At 31.1% G+C, this 18,432-nt stretch overlaps 1 protein-coding gene across 1 annotated transcript; it reads left to right on the forward strand.

Moving 5' to 3' along the window:
- Nucleotides 1-11,257: 11,257 nt before the first annotated feature.
- LOC139496136 (uncharacterized) lies at nt 11,258-16,684 on the forward strand. Its single transcript, XM_071284603.1, has 5 exons — nt 11,258-11,385; nt 12,092-12,307; nt 13,830-13,955; nt 14,845-15,231; nt 16,469-16,684. Exons 1-5 carry the CDS (start codon nt 11,376-11,378, stop codon nt 16,498-16,500), a joined length of 771 nt encoding a protein of 256 aa, XP_071140704.1. The 5' UTR covers nt 11,258-11,375; the 3' UTR covers nt 16,501-16,684.
- Nucleotides 16,685-18,432: the final 1,748 nt, after the last annotated feature.

The raw sequence follows: 18,432 nt of genomic DNA on the forward strand, positions 1-18,432 counted from the left end.
TCACAGTACGGCCATGTATACAGTCACGTATACTTTATACTGAGGTTTGTTTGTCTGTTGTCTCCTTGTCGTATACACCACATGATAAGTTACATTGTTTGCTGCTTGGTTGAAGCCCTTATGGATTTTACTAACCGCATATGAACCTTTACAAAAAGGTTTACTATAAGTTCGCATGTAAGACCATACATTTCATCAATATGTTATATTGTTTGATTGTTTGATGCGTAACGTCCAGCAACAATTATTTCATATATGTTCAGGACGAGAAATTTTACAATAAATACAATGTATTAGGCCTTGAACATGAGGGCGTCACGGATAAGGTCGGGGAAATTCCGAGTGTCATATAAAAATGAATGCAATTGGATAGGGACATACATTAAGCCTTTCTATACATACGGAACCCTCGAAGATTTGGCCAAAGGTTCTTAACGTTCACAGAGCGTACACTCTCTCAGCAGGTTGCACCGGGTTCCCATTCAAAGAGGACGTGACTTCGTACTTGTATATCCCACACATCCTAACGGACGCCCAACATTGACAAGGAATTTTCCGACAGTCGAAAAAAGTTCATCATTTTATTCACCAGTCACCCTTGAGAGTCAGTATGATATAAGATTTCTGGTGACCATGCAGAGGAAGATAGTATTGAACTTGGTCAAAGTGTGTTTTCACCGCCAAATACAGAGTAAACGTGACTAACGTCTAATAATGTCAACTAAGATCATACACTCGATAAATATTACCTAGTAGTACATATAATTCTGATTTAAAATTCAATCTGGGGAAAAGTTTACATTGGCCTTTGTTCTATCTGACGTCCAGTGGCAAATATTAAGGGATTCAACAGATGAGGCAAATTAAAAAAATCATTACATTTGAATGATGCCTGTTCAACAGATGGATGTAGCTAAAAATCCTGGATGGCATTTTGATCTTTGAGTACAGTTACTAATTCAACGATTCTCGAAGTACATGTAGTATGTCTGTTCATATGTTGCTATTAATATCCACATATATAATTGTATAGGAACCCTCGAGCTCGTTCTAGTTTTTTATATCAATCCGAGAGCTGACTTCAATATTTAGTCACCAATAACCTACGTCATCCTGTCGCAATAGAGCCATGATATATGATGTCATAACCAATTTGAATATTTGTTGGTCAAATAGTTTCCGCTCTGAATAAGTAGAGCATTCAAAATAATATTTTTTCTACTCCTAAACCCCTAGCACACACGTACAATTGTAGAACATGATATACATATGAGTCGTGCTGAACATGCATGCAATATTCATATGTGTATGGTCAATATTTCTAGCTTTACTTTTGTGTATATATACACTGAACGAAGTTCGTAACAGATGACTATAAAAGAGGGACGAAAGATACCAAAGGGACAGTCAAACTCATAAATCTAAAACAAACTGACAACGCCATGGCTAAAAATGAAAAAGACAAACAGAAAAACAATAGCACAGATGACACAACATAGAAAACTAAAGAATAAACAACACGAACCCCACCAAAAACTAGGGGTGATCTCAGGTGCTCTGGAAGGGTAAGCAGATCCTGCTCCACATGTGGCACCCGTCGTGTTGCTTATGTGATTACAAATCCGGTAAATAGTCTAATTTGGTAGGTCACATTCATGAAAGGGAAGGGGATTGTAGTTACAACGTAAGGAACATATCCGATACATTGAAAATAGTATCATTTTTGATAAAAAGAAGAATAATTTTTATTATTTTAAACAATGCGAACAAAATTTTAGTATGATTTTTCTGATATTTTTTAAATTTTATTAAAAAAAACTATTCTCAACAATAAAAAGTACAAAAATCCAATTTTTGATAAAAAGAAGAATAATTTTGATTATTTTAAACAATGCGTACAAAATTTTAGTAGGATTTTTCTGATATTCTTTCAATTTTATTGAAAAAACTATTCTAAACTATAAAAAGTACAAAATTCCAATGGCGGTCAATAATTTTCAGTAAAATGAAGAAATATTTGCATTTTAGGCAACGCGTACAAAAATTTTATATATTTTTCTTTACAGTAAAATTATTTTATGAAGAACAGCCAATCATTATGTACAAAAAGTACTGAAATCATATGACAGTTAATAATATGCATCAAAATAAATCAATAACTGCATTTTTATTCCACAAAAATAAAAGTTTTAGTATTTTAATTCTCATTATATCTGAATTCTGATTAGAAGACTTGTCTCAAGATGGTAAAAATAACTGATTTCAAATAAAATAGTATCATTTTTGATAAAAAGAAGAATAATTTTGATTATTTTAAACAATGCGAACCAAATTTTAGTATGCTTTTTCTGATATTATTTTAATTTTATGAAAAAAAACTATTCTCAACTATAAAAAGTACAAAAATCCAAAGGCGGTAAATAATTTTCAGTAAAATGAAACAATATTTGCATTTTAGGAAACACGTACAAAAATTTTATATCTTTTTCCTAAAAGTAAGCATATTTTATGAAGAACACCCAATCTTGATGTACAAAAAGTACTGAAATCATGTGACGGTTAATATTAGTATCAAAATAAATCAATAACTACATTCTTATTCCACAAAAATAAAAGTGTAAGTATTTTAATTCTCATTATATCTCAATTCTAATAAGGAGACTTGTCTCAAGATGGTAAAAATAACTGATTTCAAATAAAATAGTATCATTTTGATAAAAAGAAGAATAATTTTGATTATTTTAAACAATGCGAACAAAATTTTAGTATGATTTTTCTGATATTATTTTAATTTTATTAAAAAAAACTATTCTAAGCTATAAAAAGTACAAAATTCCAATGGCAGTCAATAATTCTCAGTCAAATGAAAAAATATTTGCATTTTAGGCAACGCGTACAAAAATTTTATATATTTTTCTTTAAAGTAAAATTATTTTATGAAGAACAGCCAATCATTATGTACAAAAAGTACTGAAATTATATGACAGTTAATAATATGCATCAAAATAAATCAATAACTGCATTCTTATTCAACAAAAATAAAAGTTTAAGTATTTTAAATCTCATTATATCTGAATTCTGATTAGAAGACTTGTCTCAAGATGGTAAAAATAACTGATTTCAAATAAAATAGTATCATTTTTGATAAAAAGAAGAATAATTTTAATTATTTAAAACAATGGGAACAAAATTTGAGTAGGATTTTTCTGACATTCTTTTAATTTATGAGAAAAAACTATTCTTAAATATAAAAAGTACAAAAATCCAATGGCGGTCAATAATTTTCAGTAAAATGAAAAAATATTTGCATTTTAGGCAACGCGTACAAAATTTTTATATCTTTTTCCTGAAAGTTAGATTATTCTATGAAGAACAGCCAATCATGATGTACAAAAAGTACTGAAATCATATGACGGTTAATAATTTGCATCAAAATAAATCAATAACTGCATTCTTATTCCACAAAAATAAAAGTTTAAGTATTTTAATTCTCACTATATCTCAATTCTGATTAGAAGACTTGTCTCAAGATGGTAAAAATAACTGATTTCAAATAAAATGGTATCATTTTTAATAAAAAGAAGAATAATTTTGGTTATTTTTAACAATGCGAACAAAGTTTTAGTGTGATTTCTCTGCCATTCTTTTAATTTGATGAAAAAAAACTATTCAAAATATAAAAAGTACAAAAATCCAATGGCGGCCAATAATTTTCAGTAAAATGAAGAAATATTTGCGTTTTAGGCAACGCGTACAAAAATTTAATATCTTTTTCCTTAAAGCAAAATTATTTTATGAAGAACAGCCAATCATTATGTACAAAAAGTACTGAAATCATATGACAGTTAATAATATGCATCAAAATAAATCAATAACTGCATTCTTATTCCACAAAATTAAAAGTTTAAGTATTTCAATTCTCATTATATCTCAATTCTGATTAGAAGACTTGTCTCAAGATGGTAAAAATAACTGATTGCAAATAAAATAGTACAATATTTGATAAAAAGAAGATTAATTTTGGTAATTCTAAACAATGGAAACAAACTTTTAATATCATTTCTTTGACATTCTTTTAATTTCATGAAAAAACAACCTATTCGAAACTATTAAAAGTTCAAAAATCCAATGGCGGTCAACAATAACCATTTTCATAGAAATAAGTTCATGTTAACTGAGTCATATAATACAAATATGTATTATATGTCTCTGAGGTTTATAATATTTAATACGAAAATATTAATCAACACAAACAATTTAACGCTCTAAGCATCTTATTCTGTTAAACTATTTTTACTTTTTTATTGCAACTAATTTTATTACAAATTATAACGTGTAAATTAAGGTGTCTTCGTAGAGGTCCGCGTTCATCGATTGTAAACACTGTGGAGTTCTGTTTATATAAGAATTTTAAATATATACGTATCCGTCCGATCCGTGCATAAATTTAATTTACTGATCGATCGGTGACAGTTGTCAGGGTAACTCTTACATAGGTTATTTGACTTATCTGACGGATCCTATGGGTCACCGATCACCGATCAGTCATCGATCAGTCAAACATCCGTCACCGATCATTCACCGATCAGTCAAGTTCACGTCAAACAGTAACGCCTAAGGTTGCAAGTACTGTATCATTTGTGAAACGGTTATTCCATAACGGTCAACCAACTCGTGATGGCGTCCGTAAAATTTACGAAGGGATGATTTCAACTTCACCATTTGGAACTCTTGGTTTAATAGCTTCCTTGTGAGCAGTAACCCTCTATCAAGAAAATCATGATAGGAAATGCAAGCACGGGAATATCGTATTAATTGGGAGATGTATACCCCGTATGCAGGTGCTACTGGAATGTTGCTACTTAGAAATGGAAAGTTCACAATTGAAAAGCTAAAATCATCTCTTTTGTCGTAAGGTTTTGTTTTCAACCGACCCTCATTGTCAATTTCTAGATGTTAGTCAAGATATGAAGCCGACTTAACTGTATCTGTAGTATTCTTTATCTCCAACTCGATGGGATAGATGCGTTCCACATAGTCACCAAATTTTGAATTGTTTAGTGAAAGAACGTCATCTATATAGCGGAAAGTAGAGTTAAAGGATATTGCTAACTTCTCATCTTTCTTCCTAAGAAGTTTCTGCATGTAGTCAGCCTCATAATAATAAAGAAACAAGTCGGCAAGTAGAGGGGCACAGTTTGTTCCCATTGGAATGCCGACAGTCTGTTGAAACTATAAAATGCACATAATAGTTATCAATAACAAACTCTATTAAGAAATATTTTTCTATCGAACTTTCGTACAAAATGTAAGGTACATAGTAAATCTATTTAGTCGTGTATTGGACTATTATTTTAAGGACAATTAGTAGTTTTTAAATCATTTTACCCAAATTAAATCATTTTACCCAAACAAGTAATGTTGAGTGTTTATATTGTATAGTTAAGGTTTACACATTGTCTTTGTGTAACTTTCGAAATTTCAATTTTACAATTTGTGATTTCGGGACATTTCGTAGCTGACTTTGCAAAATGCTATATGGTGAATTTTTATAATCATTGTTATAGAACATGTTTTATGCTGTCCTATATATAGAAACTAAAACCCAGTTCAATATATATGCATGTCTTTGGTAAAAAGCTCTACTCGATGCGTTTAATTATTTGTCAGGAAAAACTACAGATTTGAATATTAATATGTGTTTCACATCGTTAGGAGTTAGCCTGAATCCTTCTGAACTATTATGTTGAAAATTAGACTCAACACATCAGCCTTGTACTGGCAAAGCATGGTTCGTACTCGTATGCGTCTCTTCCTGATTTGTAATATTTACCACTGGGAGTTAAACTGCAATCTTTTATCATCTATGTATGTTAACTAATAAATATATCCATCAGTTTTCAAAACCATTTCCCATGGAGAGGGATATACTCTACTCCTTTACTTCTATCCGTCCGGGCGTGTGTACTTTGGTCCAACCCTCTTGCCCTTGAAATATTCATCATATTTAGAACCATATGAGGTAATGAGTTTCATGTGAGTCGTTGTCAATATAATGAAATTTGATGCGACTGTCATACAAGTGGGAGGTTTGGCTAGCTATAAAACCAGGTTCAATCCACCATTTTCTACATAAGATAATGCCTGTACCAAGTCAGGAATATGACAGTTAACGTTGTTATCCATTCGTTTGATGTGTTTGAGCTTTTGATTTTGCTATCTGATTAGGGACTTTCCTTCTTGAATTTTCCTCGGAGTTCAGTATTTATGTGATTTTACTTTTTTCATGTTTATTTAGATACAAAATACTATCACCGAAAGTTGTGAAATTCTTATGGCCATGTTTGAAATTTACCTGGCAATTCCTCCGGGAACTTCTCTTAAGAGGTTCCACTAATTAAGTTTGTTACAATTTTGTGTCCCCATATATTTAACTGTGTGATACCTTTTTACACCCGTTAACCATGACGACGACCGATTTCCCAATTCGTTCTTATTTCGGTTTCATCCTTTACGAAAATGTATTGTTCACAGTTCATCATCATGTTCATTATGTGTTTTTAAAGGATTCTGTCGTGACCTTTTTATTTGTTTATAATCAACGGAAAATGTGGTATGATTGCTCAATGAGACAACTCTCCACAGGAGACCAAATAACACACAAATAAACAGCTATAGGATACCGTATAGCATTTTGCAAAGTCAGCAACGAAATGTCCCGAAATAAAAAAAAAAAACGAGAAAACTAACAGCATAATTTATGAACAAAAAACGAAAACAAATATGTAACACGTACAGCAACATACGACAACAATGTAATCACTGACTTTGGAAAGGTCCATATAGAATATGGCGAGGTTAGACATGTTAGTGGGATCACAACCGTGCCCTAACATCGGACAGCGGTGTAAAAGAACAGCATAAGAACGAACTATAACAATCAGTTGAAAAAGGCGTAACTGATGGTGGACATTTCGCCCCCAAGGTTATCACCAGCCCAGTAGTCAGCACTTCGATCGATGTTGACATGATATGGGCATTTCAATAAATTTCTTGTTTACAAAACTCTCGAGGGGGGGGGGGGGCTTCAATACTTAATTGAAAGGGGTGCCGCTGGGTTTCTGTTGGTTTCGTTTGGTGTGTAATGTAACAGTAAAATATTAAAGTGCAAAATGAGAGAAAAATTGGTTGATAAAACACAGCCGGGAACAGCAAGAAAGATGACAGACAAACATGACACAGTTATGGGGACTTTATTGACCTTATCATATATTTCTGTTAGTTTTCCCGACCTATTTACATGTTTTTAAGCTTGACAAGGTGACCTATTCCAGCGGCTCGTCCTATAACCTTGTAGATAGGAAGTGCTCCACCTCCCCTCCCCCGAGACAAAACTTTGAATGTTTCGAAAAACAAAGGATTTTCTTATCCCAGGCATAGATATTAACCTCAGCCGTTTTTGGCACAACGTTTTGAAATTTTGGGTCCCCAATGCTCTTCAACTTGTTTGACGTTCATAACTATTTTGATCTGATCTTCACATATGGTCACCGGTGAGTCTTTTGTAGACAAAACGCGCGTCTGGCGTATTTAATTATAACCCTGGTACCTTTGAGAACTATTAACTTCGCTATTAACTCATTAGATGCATACAAATAGAATTACATCTAACGAAAAACACATGGATGTGGTCAGGTAGTTGTACATCCCAACGAAAAAAGACACCAAGTCCATATCAGATAGAACTTGCAGTAAGGGGACGACCATTTGATATTCTGGGGGCAAGAGGATTTTGAAAATAAATAACTCAGCCTTGATGATCACAAAAATAAATAGTTTGTTCTGTGGTAGTTTGAAAATAAATTACCTGACTTGCATGTATTGAAAATAAATAACTCAGCAGCTCTAATCTAAAGTATGAGAAGGCACCAGATTCTTCATAAATTCATTTTTTCCCCCAAAACAATCGGGAAACACTTCCCAAGTTTTTTAATAACAAAAGTGTAAACATTATTTAAATATACTTGAAATGTCTGAAAATTGGTTTCATTTAACCTGAAGTATATTGTCTCAGGAAACCTTACCTCACTTTTATTTTAACAGGACCGTAACTACATGTAGGAAATTTCAAAACCAAACGTTTTTCTCCATATCAAATTGTGTTCAAAGCCTTGCAAGAAGAAAGTTCTGTTTTCCCTCAGACTTATAGCCCTAATTTTTCGGGATCAATGTTTCTTATTTATTTGTCTTTTGTTCATTGCCCTTCTGTATTCTGTTAGTGTTGCATTCCTTTTGTAATCTAGTAATTTTGTTATGAACTTGATCATGAGTTTAAAAAAACAACAAAAAAACAGCAGCCACAGACTTAACTATGTGAATTCCATTTTTGCTTTATCATGCACATTGGTCTTTTGATGTTGTCCCTAGAAACTTCAGGCTCACACTGAATTTATACATTTTGCTTTGATACCAAAATAAATATTGTCAAAAAATTATTAAAACAAAACTTCATTTTCTGATTATGAAAGGGTCTTCGGAACATCCAGAAAGCATGATTTTGCATCATTTGTTCTATGGCTTCTTGGGCCTTCAGTGGCTTCAAAACCCTTCAAAACATTGTTTGCCTCGCTCAGCTCGGCGTCGTATGTTTGCCAATACATTTAAAAGTGCATAGTTATAACAAAACTTTAATACTATGTATGTATGCAATACATATATATGCAGTTGGGAATTTAAAAGATTCATTTCTTCAGAGGGGGATGGTTAATCTAATTAAATGGTACATAATGACTTGACTACACTATATGTATTATTTATTATAAACAAATCATTTAAAAATTGTATGTTTTCGAATATCAAAAATATAGTTGTGAAAATGAATAATCAGTCCCTTGCTTTAATGAAAATGAAAAATCTTGCTTCAATAGTGCAGAAAATGAATAATCTATCCTCTTAGTTTACAAAAATAAATAACCGATCAAAAACAAATCCTCCTGTCCCCCCCCCCCCCCCCCCCCCCCCCACCCCGAGAATATCAAATGGTCATCCCCTTACTGACGGCTATTTCAATTCCATTAACAACTAATTTAATATAAAAATAAAATAGTGCATCTACGACTAAAGCAAATATAGGTGTTGAGGTCTAAATCATGTAAATGTTTGGGTAGAAAACCTTTTCAAAATGAATTTAGTTCACAACTGCAAAGATACAAGTCACGTTTATATATGTATATGTCTGGCTTTTACATTTGACCTCAGCATTTGACACTTTTTTGTACATCCTAACTGTTATGTGTATCAGCTGTTTATTCATTATTGTCTCATAATCTTTTATTATATGCTAAATTATAAATAAACGGACTACGTTTAACAATCATTAATATATAATAACGAGTGCAACAAGCCAATACCTTTCAACACAATTTTCTGAAAATCAACTTTCTGAAATCTAATATTTATCGGAAGATGTTGTCACATTCTCAAAATAGACTTATAAATCTATGGGAAGCAATTTTACTAATAAATGTATGTTGTAATCTAAATATTTTAACACATGCTGGTAGATGACGAATTTAGTTTTGATAACTTGATAAAAGTTGATAAATTTTAAAGGCTCGCCAACAGTCATGAACAAGGAATATTAATAAAATAGTTACATTCATTAAAATTGAGGAGAAAGAAAACATTGTAACAATTAATTATTTTTTAAAATGATATGTTGTTTATATATACTACGTACATTTTACCATTTCCAATTTATTTTTGTGCAAACTTCACTAATTTGTATTATTTTGCTTATGCTGTAAGGTAGCATCCATTTTACTTCAAAAGGAGGGGGATGATTGATTTTATTTATTTCAATCAAATTGTTTCTTTCAAAATTTAACTCTTTAAAGTATGGGGAAAATCTGAATTAAAAATTTTGTTGTCATCTGCTTGACCAGACAATTTTTTCCCCATCAGAATATTGTTTTTAGGATAAAGCCATAACCTTCCTCCCATTGAAGATAAACAGTCGTTCCCTGTTTAATTTTAATTATTTTATAGATCTTACAACTATCTTTCATATTGATAATGTATTTAAGATATAAAGGTCTAGATGAGGTCTTCAATTTTTAAAGTTTAAAAGGGATATTTCATTATTCTTTCTGTATTTGTACGATTTATTTATTCAAACGCAGTTTATTTCTGTAATAAGTAGTTTAACACTATTATTTTCAATTTCTTCAGTTATTCTTGTTATCTTTGTACCCCTTTCTTCTCTTTTCTTTTTTTTCTGTCCCCATTTTTCTGTTTATTATTTTTTTCCCATTATTTATCTTCGTCTATTGACCTTCAGACCCTCAGAATGACTTATACATGTTATATTATAATCAAAAACCATCTAATCTTGATACAACGACATACATTTGCTTTGAAAGAAAATTTCCAGTTATATATATAATATAGAACTTATTTTTTAGATTAAACCTTCATTATATATTATGTAATATATAAGTAAATACTTAGCATTGTTTTCAACCATAATATGTTAACAGTAGAGTCAATGAACCATTTGAAATTCAAGGATATATAAGTACAGAAACACGCGAATAGTTGTTTGAAAAAGTAAAGTCACAAAAATACTAAACTCCGAGGAAAATTCAAAACGGAAGCTCAAGCACATCCAACGAATGAACACCCAACTGTCATATTTCAAAAAATTATTGAAGGAACAACACATTTTGTATTTCTCTTCATGATCACTTAATGTGTGTTTCCACATACCACACAAACACACTACATATGCTGCAATAAAACAAAAACAAAACCAGCCGCACTCATGTGTATAGCACATGAAGTATGAACAGTAAAATGAATTTAAAAAAAAATCAGAACTAAGCCTGCTATGTGATATAAATTTGAACTTTTTCATTATGTTTCATTAATTTTATTATAATAAATTATAACTATTCCATTATGCTTGACATCGCCGTCATGATTTTATTATGATTTTTCTAATAACAGTAGATAAAATTAGAGAAATCAATAATTAAAAAAACATAGTAAATAAAAAAGTTTTCTCAAAACTGCTTGGCGATTTCCGCGAATTACTTTATCTGATTACATAAACACAAAACAATACGAACTTTGTCCTCTATAACTGGTAATACCTGCCGCATAAAGAAACAACACAATTTATCACTTGTCTTATTCATTCATAAATCTATATTTACAATGGATAATCTCTGACATCAGTGATGATTGTAGGATCATAAAAGTTATCACTTGTTCTAAATTCAGAAATTAAAATTCACCCGAACAAATCAACTCATTGAATTTCACCTAGCAGGGTTTGTTTTTAATTCAGGTTCAGTCTTCGACGAGTATTAAATATGAATGAAGGTAAGATCCTTGGAATATATTCAAATTTGTCGAACAAATAATTCCTTTCTTAAAACACATAATTGAGATATGTGGTTTTAACAAAAAAAATATAAAAAGTATATTTAAGAATGTTATTAAAACGCAAATGGACTCTTCTATAATCGGGGAATCCTAACTGAAAATCTAATTATAAAAGAAATAATCAAGTGTTCAGATACAAATGTGCCATAGGGTACAACCATATATATAGTCACATGTCCGCCATTATTATTATGTATTTTTCTATTTTTATTTTGATTCACTTACCTAGATTATTCAATACTTGAATGATAAACACAATAAATAAATAGACAACAAATACTTCTTCCGACAAGTAACACTTCTTCAATTTTGATAATAACCGTGTCAAGTTCAACATAAATAAACGAATAAGTACAATTTATATATATGCTACTGTGTATTTATTTACTTTCATGGGTATCAATTTTCGTTGATTCAGTAAACATTTTATTTTTGTGGATATTTAATTTCGTGGTTTTGCCAAAGTCTGCATACAAGCCTATATAACATTTGTATATTGCTGAACATTTGAATTCGTGGTTCATCTTTACACACGACATTTTTATATCCAACGAATAACAATGATTCCACAGTATTTAATGTTGTGTCACATGTCTTTATATTGGTATCAAATATACATATAAAGACAACGATTTTTATTCAGATAGCTCTGAAAAATTCCTTAACGAGGATTCAGCTGACATGGTAGTGGATTTAACGTCACATGATGAAGAAAAAAACAAAGCACAGCAGCAAAGTACATGTTCTGTATATAGAAGATACAAATGGCCATGTTTCGTTGGTATTTTAATACTATGTAGTATCGGCATTGTTGTTGGTTCAAACTACAAGCTCAGTGATCTGACTCTCGACAACAAAGGTACGTCTATGATTCTTGTATTTATGCTCTTCGAAGCAGTATAGAATATTTATAAAGAAACGTCAACATAAAATCGCCCCGTGTACAGGGAAGTTGTGATTAACTTTAACAGCGCACGGTACATGCTGTACGATGTAGATATAGAAAGAGACTTCGATACAATGAAAAACCAATAGTTCAAAGAACAATTGAAGGCCTTCCAACATCAATTTTCAAAGTTATTGAAAAGAAGCTAGTTTCTGTTAAATCAAAATTAAAATTGGCATCCAGTCATCTGTTTCTTTATAATGATGCGATAAACAAGTGTTTTCTATATACTCTTGAGTAAAATAAGGGAGATAATTTGCGACTTTCAGAGTAAATGTCACCTCCGGTGTCATATGATAGCGTCTTTCACACTGATTCCAAAAACATAGTTTCCACATACCATTGCTTGTGAACCAGGAGACAATCGGCTACTTCCGTTTTATCAAAAGTTACACTTATAGTCGTAAGTGATAAGTAATTGTATTTAAATTATAAAATATATGGATTCCTAGTAATTTTCCATGAATAGAAGTGGCTTTTTTCGGTTTTTCCAAGGTAATGTCCGGTGGTCATTTTTCAAGGTCATATGTCAAAAGGTAAGATGGCTTTATAATGAAGCAAGTTGAAGTAATAATCAATTAACCTTGAAATAAGTCATTTCATGGGCACTTTATCCTATAGGATGCCATCAGATTGTTTTAAACCAAAGTAACATATCTCCATTACAATGAAACAAATATTTTGCACTTGTTTTTTTTATATATATCTTTAAAAGTGTTCGAGAAAAATGCAAAAACAAGCAAAATTAAAATTGAGAACGTGACCTTGAACTTTGATCTTGACCTCATTTTTCTAAGTTAGGACCTGGGGGCCTCAAATATAATCCATGGTTATACGGTTAACGGTTAGCAAGTTTACAGAAAAGTGCAAAGACATAATAATTACAAATCAAGGGCATCAGGAGTGATATTGCTACTCAAACTGCATCTATACATTTTACCAAATAGCTGAGAAATGCCTTTCCCTGATTATGACTTGTTTTGTTGAAATGTGATCGACTGTTTAAAGAAAGGGCAGAGCGTATATCTCCTTTATATCAATGGAGCAATGAGATAGTGAAACATCATTCAATTGCCGTTTCGGGATGAAAATTTCAGGGACTTTATTTTCGGCTCTCCCTCAACTCATGTTAAGAGTGAGCCATATCTCTTTCACGTAAAAAATACCCTTATATATTTCGAAAAAGAGCAGGCTTATGCCGCTACAAAGCAGCACTCGCACCTGGAAAGTGGAAAAGGATTAATATAAGTTGCAAAATATGTTTTCCAAACTTCTATGAATAAATATGCCTAAACTAAACAATCATGGATCATTAATGTAAGGTAGTTGCATCAATTTGATCTTATAATTAATGTGAAGAAAAATATAATTTAAACGATAAATCTTTGATTTATATGTATCGTTAAATTTATTTTATATCTTTGTATTATTTTAGACATATCTAGTATGAAAAAGGACATATTGCAGATCAAAGTTCAAAGGAAAAAATTCGAACATGATATAACATTGTTGTTTTTTGGGCATGACCGCCAAAACAAAGATTTAGACAAAGCGGAAACAAGTATGTAAAATATCAATTACTACAGTACATACAATTCATAACGAGTAGTCTTCAATTTTGTTTTTCAGTCCTAGATATACTTGATATAAGTGATCAAATATTAAAACAGAACTTTGTCATCATAGACTACGCATAAACAACTCAATGATGATAAAAGACTTACTGGAAAAAAGTAAAATCACAAAAATACTGAATTCGGAGGAAAATTCAAAACGGAAAGTCCCTAATCAAATGGCAAAATCAAATGATAAGAAACATCAAACGAATGGACAACAAATGACTTGGTACAGGCATTTTTAAATGTAGAAAATGGTGGATTGAACCTGGTTCTATAGCGCTAAACCTGTCACTTGTATGACAGTCACATCAAAATTTGTTATATTAACAACGATGCGTGAACAAAACAAACATAATAGGTGAAATAGTCAAAATATGGGTACAGCAGTCATCACTGTGTTACAATCTCAAAACAAACAAATATTTAACAAAAAAAGTTAACAAGTATGCTACAGTTGTGAATCAACTTTAACATCATAAGCTTTTACTTGAAAAAAGGTACCTTTTTCAAATGAACTGTAGTGATTTTTGCCATGCTATACTTATGTTTTCTTTGATAATTGACTGTTTTATCTTCACTCTTTGAGACGAAAGCCGTTTGTTTTTAAATTAGTTCAATATTAGGTTCTTAATATAATGTTTGTGCTGATTAGAATTTGAACTTTTTTCTAACATCTAAAGTTTTAGGGGTCTCAACTTGAACAAATACCTATATACAGAATAGATTAGTCGTTTGTTTGTTGTCTGCCTAATGTAAAATATAAATGAGCTGACTGTATTAATGTTATCACTATATCCGTCGCACCACTATATTGGACTATTCGTTTTTCAGTGCTAAAGAATAACACAGTGGTTTTCGATGGACTTACAAAAAATCTGAGTGCCTTAACTACAGACTATGGACGGCAGATCAAACTTCACCTGAAAATGCAATACAAGATTGATAATATAGACACTGAAGATAGCAAGACGTTTGGTGAATTGAAACAGAAACAAATCAATCTGAGGCAGAAGTTAAATAATATGACAAAAGCACAAGACTTTCTTAATAATGATCTAAGAGAAACACGAAGTAAATTACAGAAGGACATGGAACGAACAGTTCAAAGTCTACGAATCGAATTCAAAGCAGCACGTAGCAAATTTGAAGCTAACTCCAGAGCGATTCAAGACTCGCAGAACGAACTCCGAGAAAATCATCAAAATTTACTTGAAACAAGTGAGTCATTGAAATACAGAATTTGTTTTAAATGTTTTTCAGTTTTTACTGTAATTTTTTTATTGTAACTTGAGAAGTGACAATCATCCAGTAATAACATGAAAATGGTTTAAATGATAGATATCTTAATGCGTAGTAGTCAACTACCATGCAGATTTGTTTTTTCCTGAGAAACGTTCATTTCCATTCTATTAAAAAAGATTAAATATACCTGCTAATTATATAATTACAAGATCATATGTTTTTACATTCTGTGGTTTTGAGGATAAATCATAAGTAATAAAATATGACATTGTAATGTGTATGTCAAACTTAACTTTATGTAACGGACTCTCAATGTATCTTGTAGATATATGATGAAGTTGAAAGATACTGTATGTTTATATAACAGACATCCTCTGTATCATATACATTTATGATAAAGTAGGGAGATACCAAAGTAATATCGAAACTCACATGCAACGAAAAATATATCTAATGTTCTATCAGGCAAAAAAATCACAAAGAACAGCGAAAGATACAAAATTAATACCAGATAACAAAATATCATTTTCGAGAACAATTATTGTTGATTGATTGAGATCAGGGAATATATACGATATATACTTTTTTACGACGATTTGTTGTTTTTAATTTGTATGAGGTAATGAAAAAAGTAAACGAAGTCGTGTTTTTAAAAGATAAACCTACATATTTAATGATTTTAAGATGGATTTATGAACATTTGTTTAATTTTTTTATGTGCTTTTTATCAACAAAAAACATACTGGTAGCTAAAAACAGTGATGTTTCGGAAACAAAATATATGCATGTTTTGTGCTACATAAAAGTTCAACTAGCAAAATATATGATACAGTCCATAGATTGTAATCTGACTTTGATGTAGATTGGTTACCATTTGGTGCAAATTCTGCAAATAGTACCCCTGTTAAAGGGGATTGAACATTTTTCAGTATCTTGTTCATGGTTTATATACGGGTAAGAAAGGTAAAAATGTTAAACATCAATATGTGTAACAGTATTTAAAAAAAAAAATACAGCAATATTAAAGTACGAAGATGTTGTATAATTGACAATGAAACAATAGACCATTAGGGACAAAATAGAAGTTATCAACTACCAGTAACACATGTAACATATCGGCCTTCAATAATGAATATACTTTAAAACTGATGATATGTTACGATTGTATTGTAAATTTATAACATATTTGTTAACATATTTGTTTTATTTATAGTTTCAGAAATCAAAACCTATATGCCAAATTAACCAAATGCTGGTCATAATTTTCATAGTGGTATTGGAAAAAAAACAATGAACGTTTTGTTTACTGTTATACCTTCATATGACAGTTTTATATATAATGTGAGTCATTGTTTATTTTACAACTGTTATATGTATGTTCTTTATTTTATCTATACTATGAAGAATAAAACAAACCACCTATATATAATTGATACTTTTAAATCTTTTTATGAACGATGAAATTCACAAATTGTCATTGTGGTAAATGCTTGTCATGTATTTGATAACCGCAGTCACATCCCGTTGAATGTTAAACGTTGAATCCGAACCATTGGCTTAAAGAACTATGCTTTCTGGTCATTACGAAACCACTGCAATAGCTTTTCATGATTGTAAATTGATGTTTTTCATTCATTATACATGTCATACTCAACCTACTTTCAGATTTTTTTTGGATTTGTTTTCGTCTTTTGCACGAGTGACATATTTGCTACTGCACATTGCATAAGTTTTCAGGGTTACTTATGTGTCTACTAAATCTGTCTTTTAATTTTGATATACTTATAAATCAAAGTTAATAGTTCTAACGAATGATTTGTTAACATTGATTTTACATATTAAGTGAATAAGGATAACGGATACTTATTTCAGAACAATTGTGTATGCATGCAACAAATAGATATAGGAATATGTGATGTGAGTGCCAATGAGACAATTCAGAGCATTGGCTCACATCGAACAATAAGCTATAAAGGGCCCCAAAATTACTAGTGTAAAACCATGCAAACGGGAAAATCCATTAGCGGGCTGCTTAGTACCGAAATTCTACAAAACCATGCAAATGGTTATACAATGATAGTATTAAGCACAAACGTTTTTTATGGTGTCAATAGGCATATTTGAGGGGCAGCCAACATATTTTTCATTTTTTTTGCGGTGGCCATGTTGAATTTTGAATTGACATAATTTTAATCAAAAATAGTGAATGAAAAACAAATTCCAATCTGTTTCTTTTTTTTATTAATGTGATATAGGGGATGAATTATGTTAAACAGATAGGAATTGATAAAAAAAATCCACTGCCGGTTAGTGTGGTAAAATGTCATGCAATGGAGTGATATAGTGGGGATGAAAGTTTTGTGAAGAAAAAGTCCTTTTGATAAATAGAATATTTTAAAGATATACAGAGGTCGAATGATGTATTTCCCTATCATATATTTCGATGTAAGTCGTTCTAAAAACTGGTCTGTCTCTTTAACCAATACCCAATCGCCCAGACTAAGTAGATGTTGTTTATTAGTGAATACCTGTCCACGAACATCAACAACTTGACATGAATCGCGTTTAGAATGCTGAAGCAGGGCAGCACTGTTAGTACGAAAATATGTCGTTCCGGGTTTGTTGTTTTTTTTGCGTTCAAACCGTTAAAGTCTTGATTCATACAAATGTCGTACCTAATCTCAACAGAAACCCAATATATTCTTAACTGACCAAAATGCAAGTTTCTATTTTAGTCGTTTCTCGTAGGGAATCAAATTCAAAAGGTTCATGCATCATCAGAATTCTGTTTTTATTGCATATGATTACATGTGTTATATGTGCTTGATCTTAAACAATAGATGCTAACCAATCGTTCATTTCTAGGAATCGCATACTCTATACAAAACTGAAAAGAGTTATCTTTCTTACAACTGTCGTACAGTTTACAATAAATTTGGCATGTGTCATAACTAAAAGTTTGAATGGAACAAAATTGTGACCAGAGACTTGTAAAATTGAAACAACGAAGTATATACACTACAATAAAATACCACTGAAATTAATTTTCAAATTTACACAAGCCAAATGGATAAACTCCGTTTTAGTCAAGAGTGTTAATCTGGATATTGAACAGATATATAGCACATTTCAGATACTATACCTTGCATTATATACACCATATTGGATCAATTTACA

Source organism: Mytilus edulis, chromosome 11, assembly GCF_963676685.1.
Source record: "Mytilus edulis chromosome 11, xbMytEdul2.2, whole genome shotgun sequence".
NCBI classification, from domain to species: Eukaryota; Metazoa; Mollusca; class Bivalvia; order Mytilida; family Mytilidae; genus Mytilus; species Mytilus edulis.

What these genes read in the sequence shown, in the direction of transcription:
- LOC139496136 (XM_071284603.1), top strand. An exon ending in TTTAGACAAAGCGGAAACAA is followed by an intron (nt 13,956 to 14,844) that starts GTATGTAAAATA and finishes TTCGTTTTTCAG; the next exon opens with TGCTAAAGAATAACACAGTG. An exon ending in TCAAAATTTACTTGAAACAA is followed by an intron (nt 15,232 to 16,468) that starts GTGAGTCATTGA and finishes TTTTATTTATAG; the next exon opens with TTTCAGAAATCAAAACCTAT.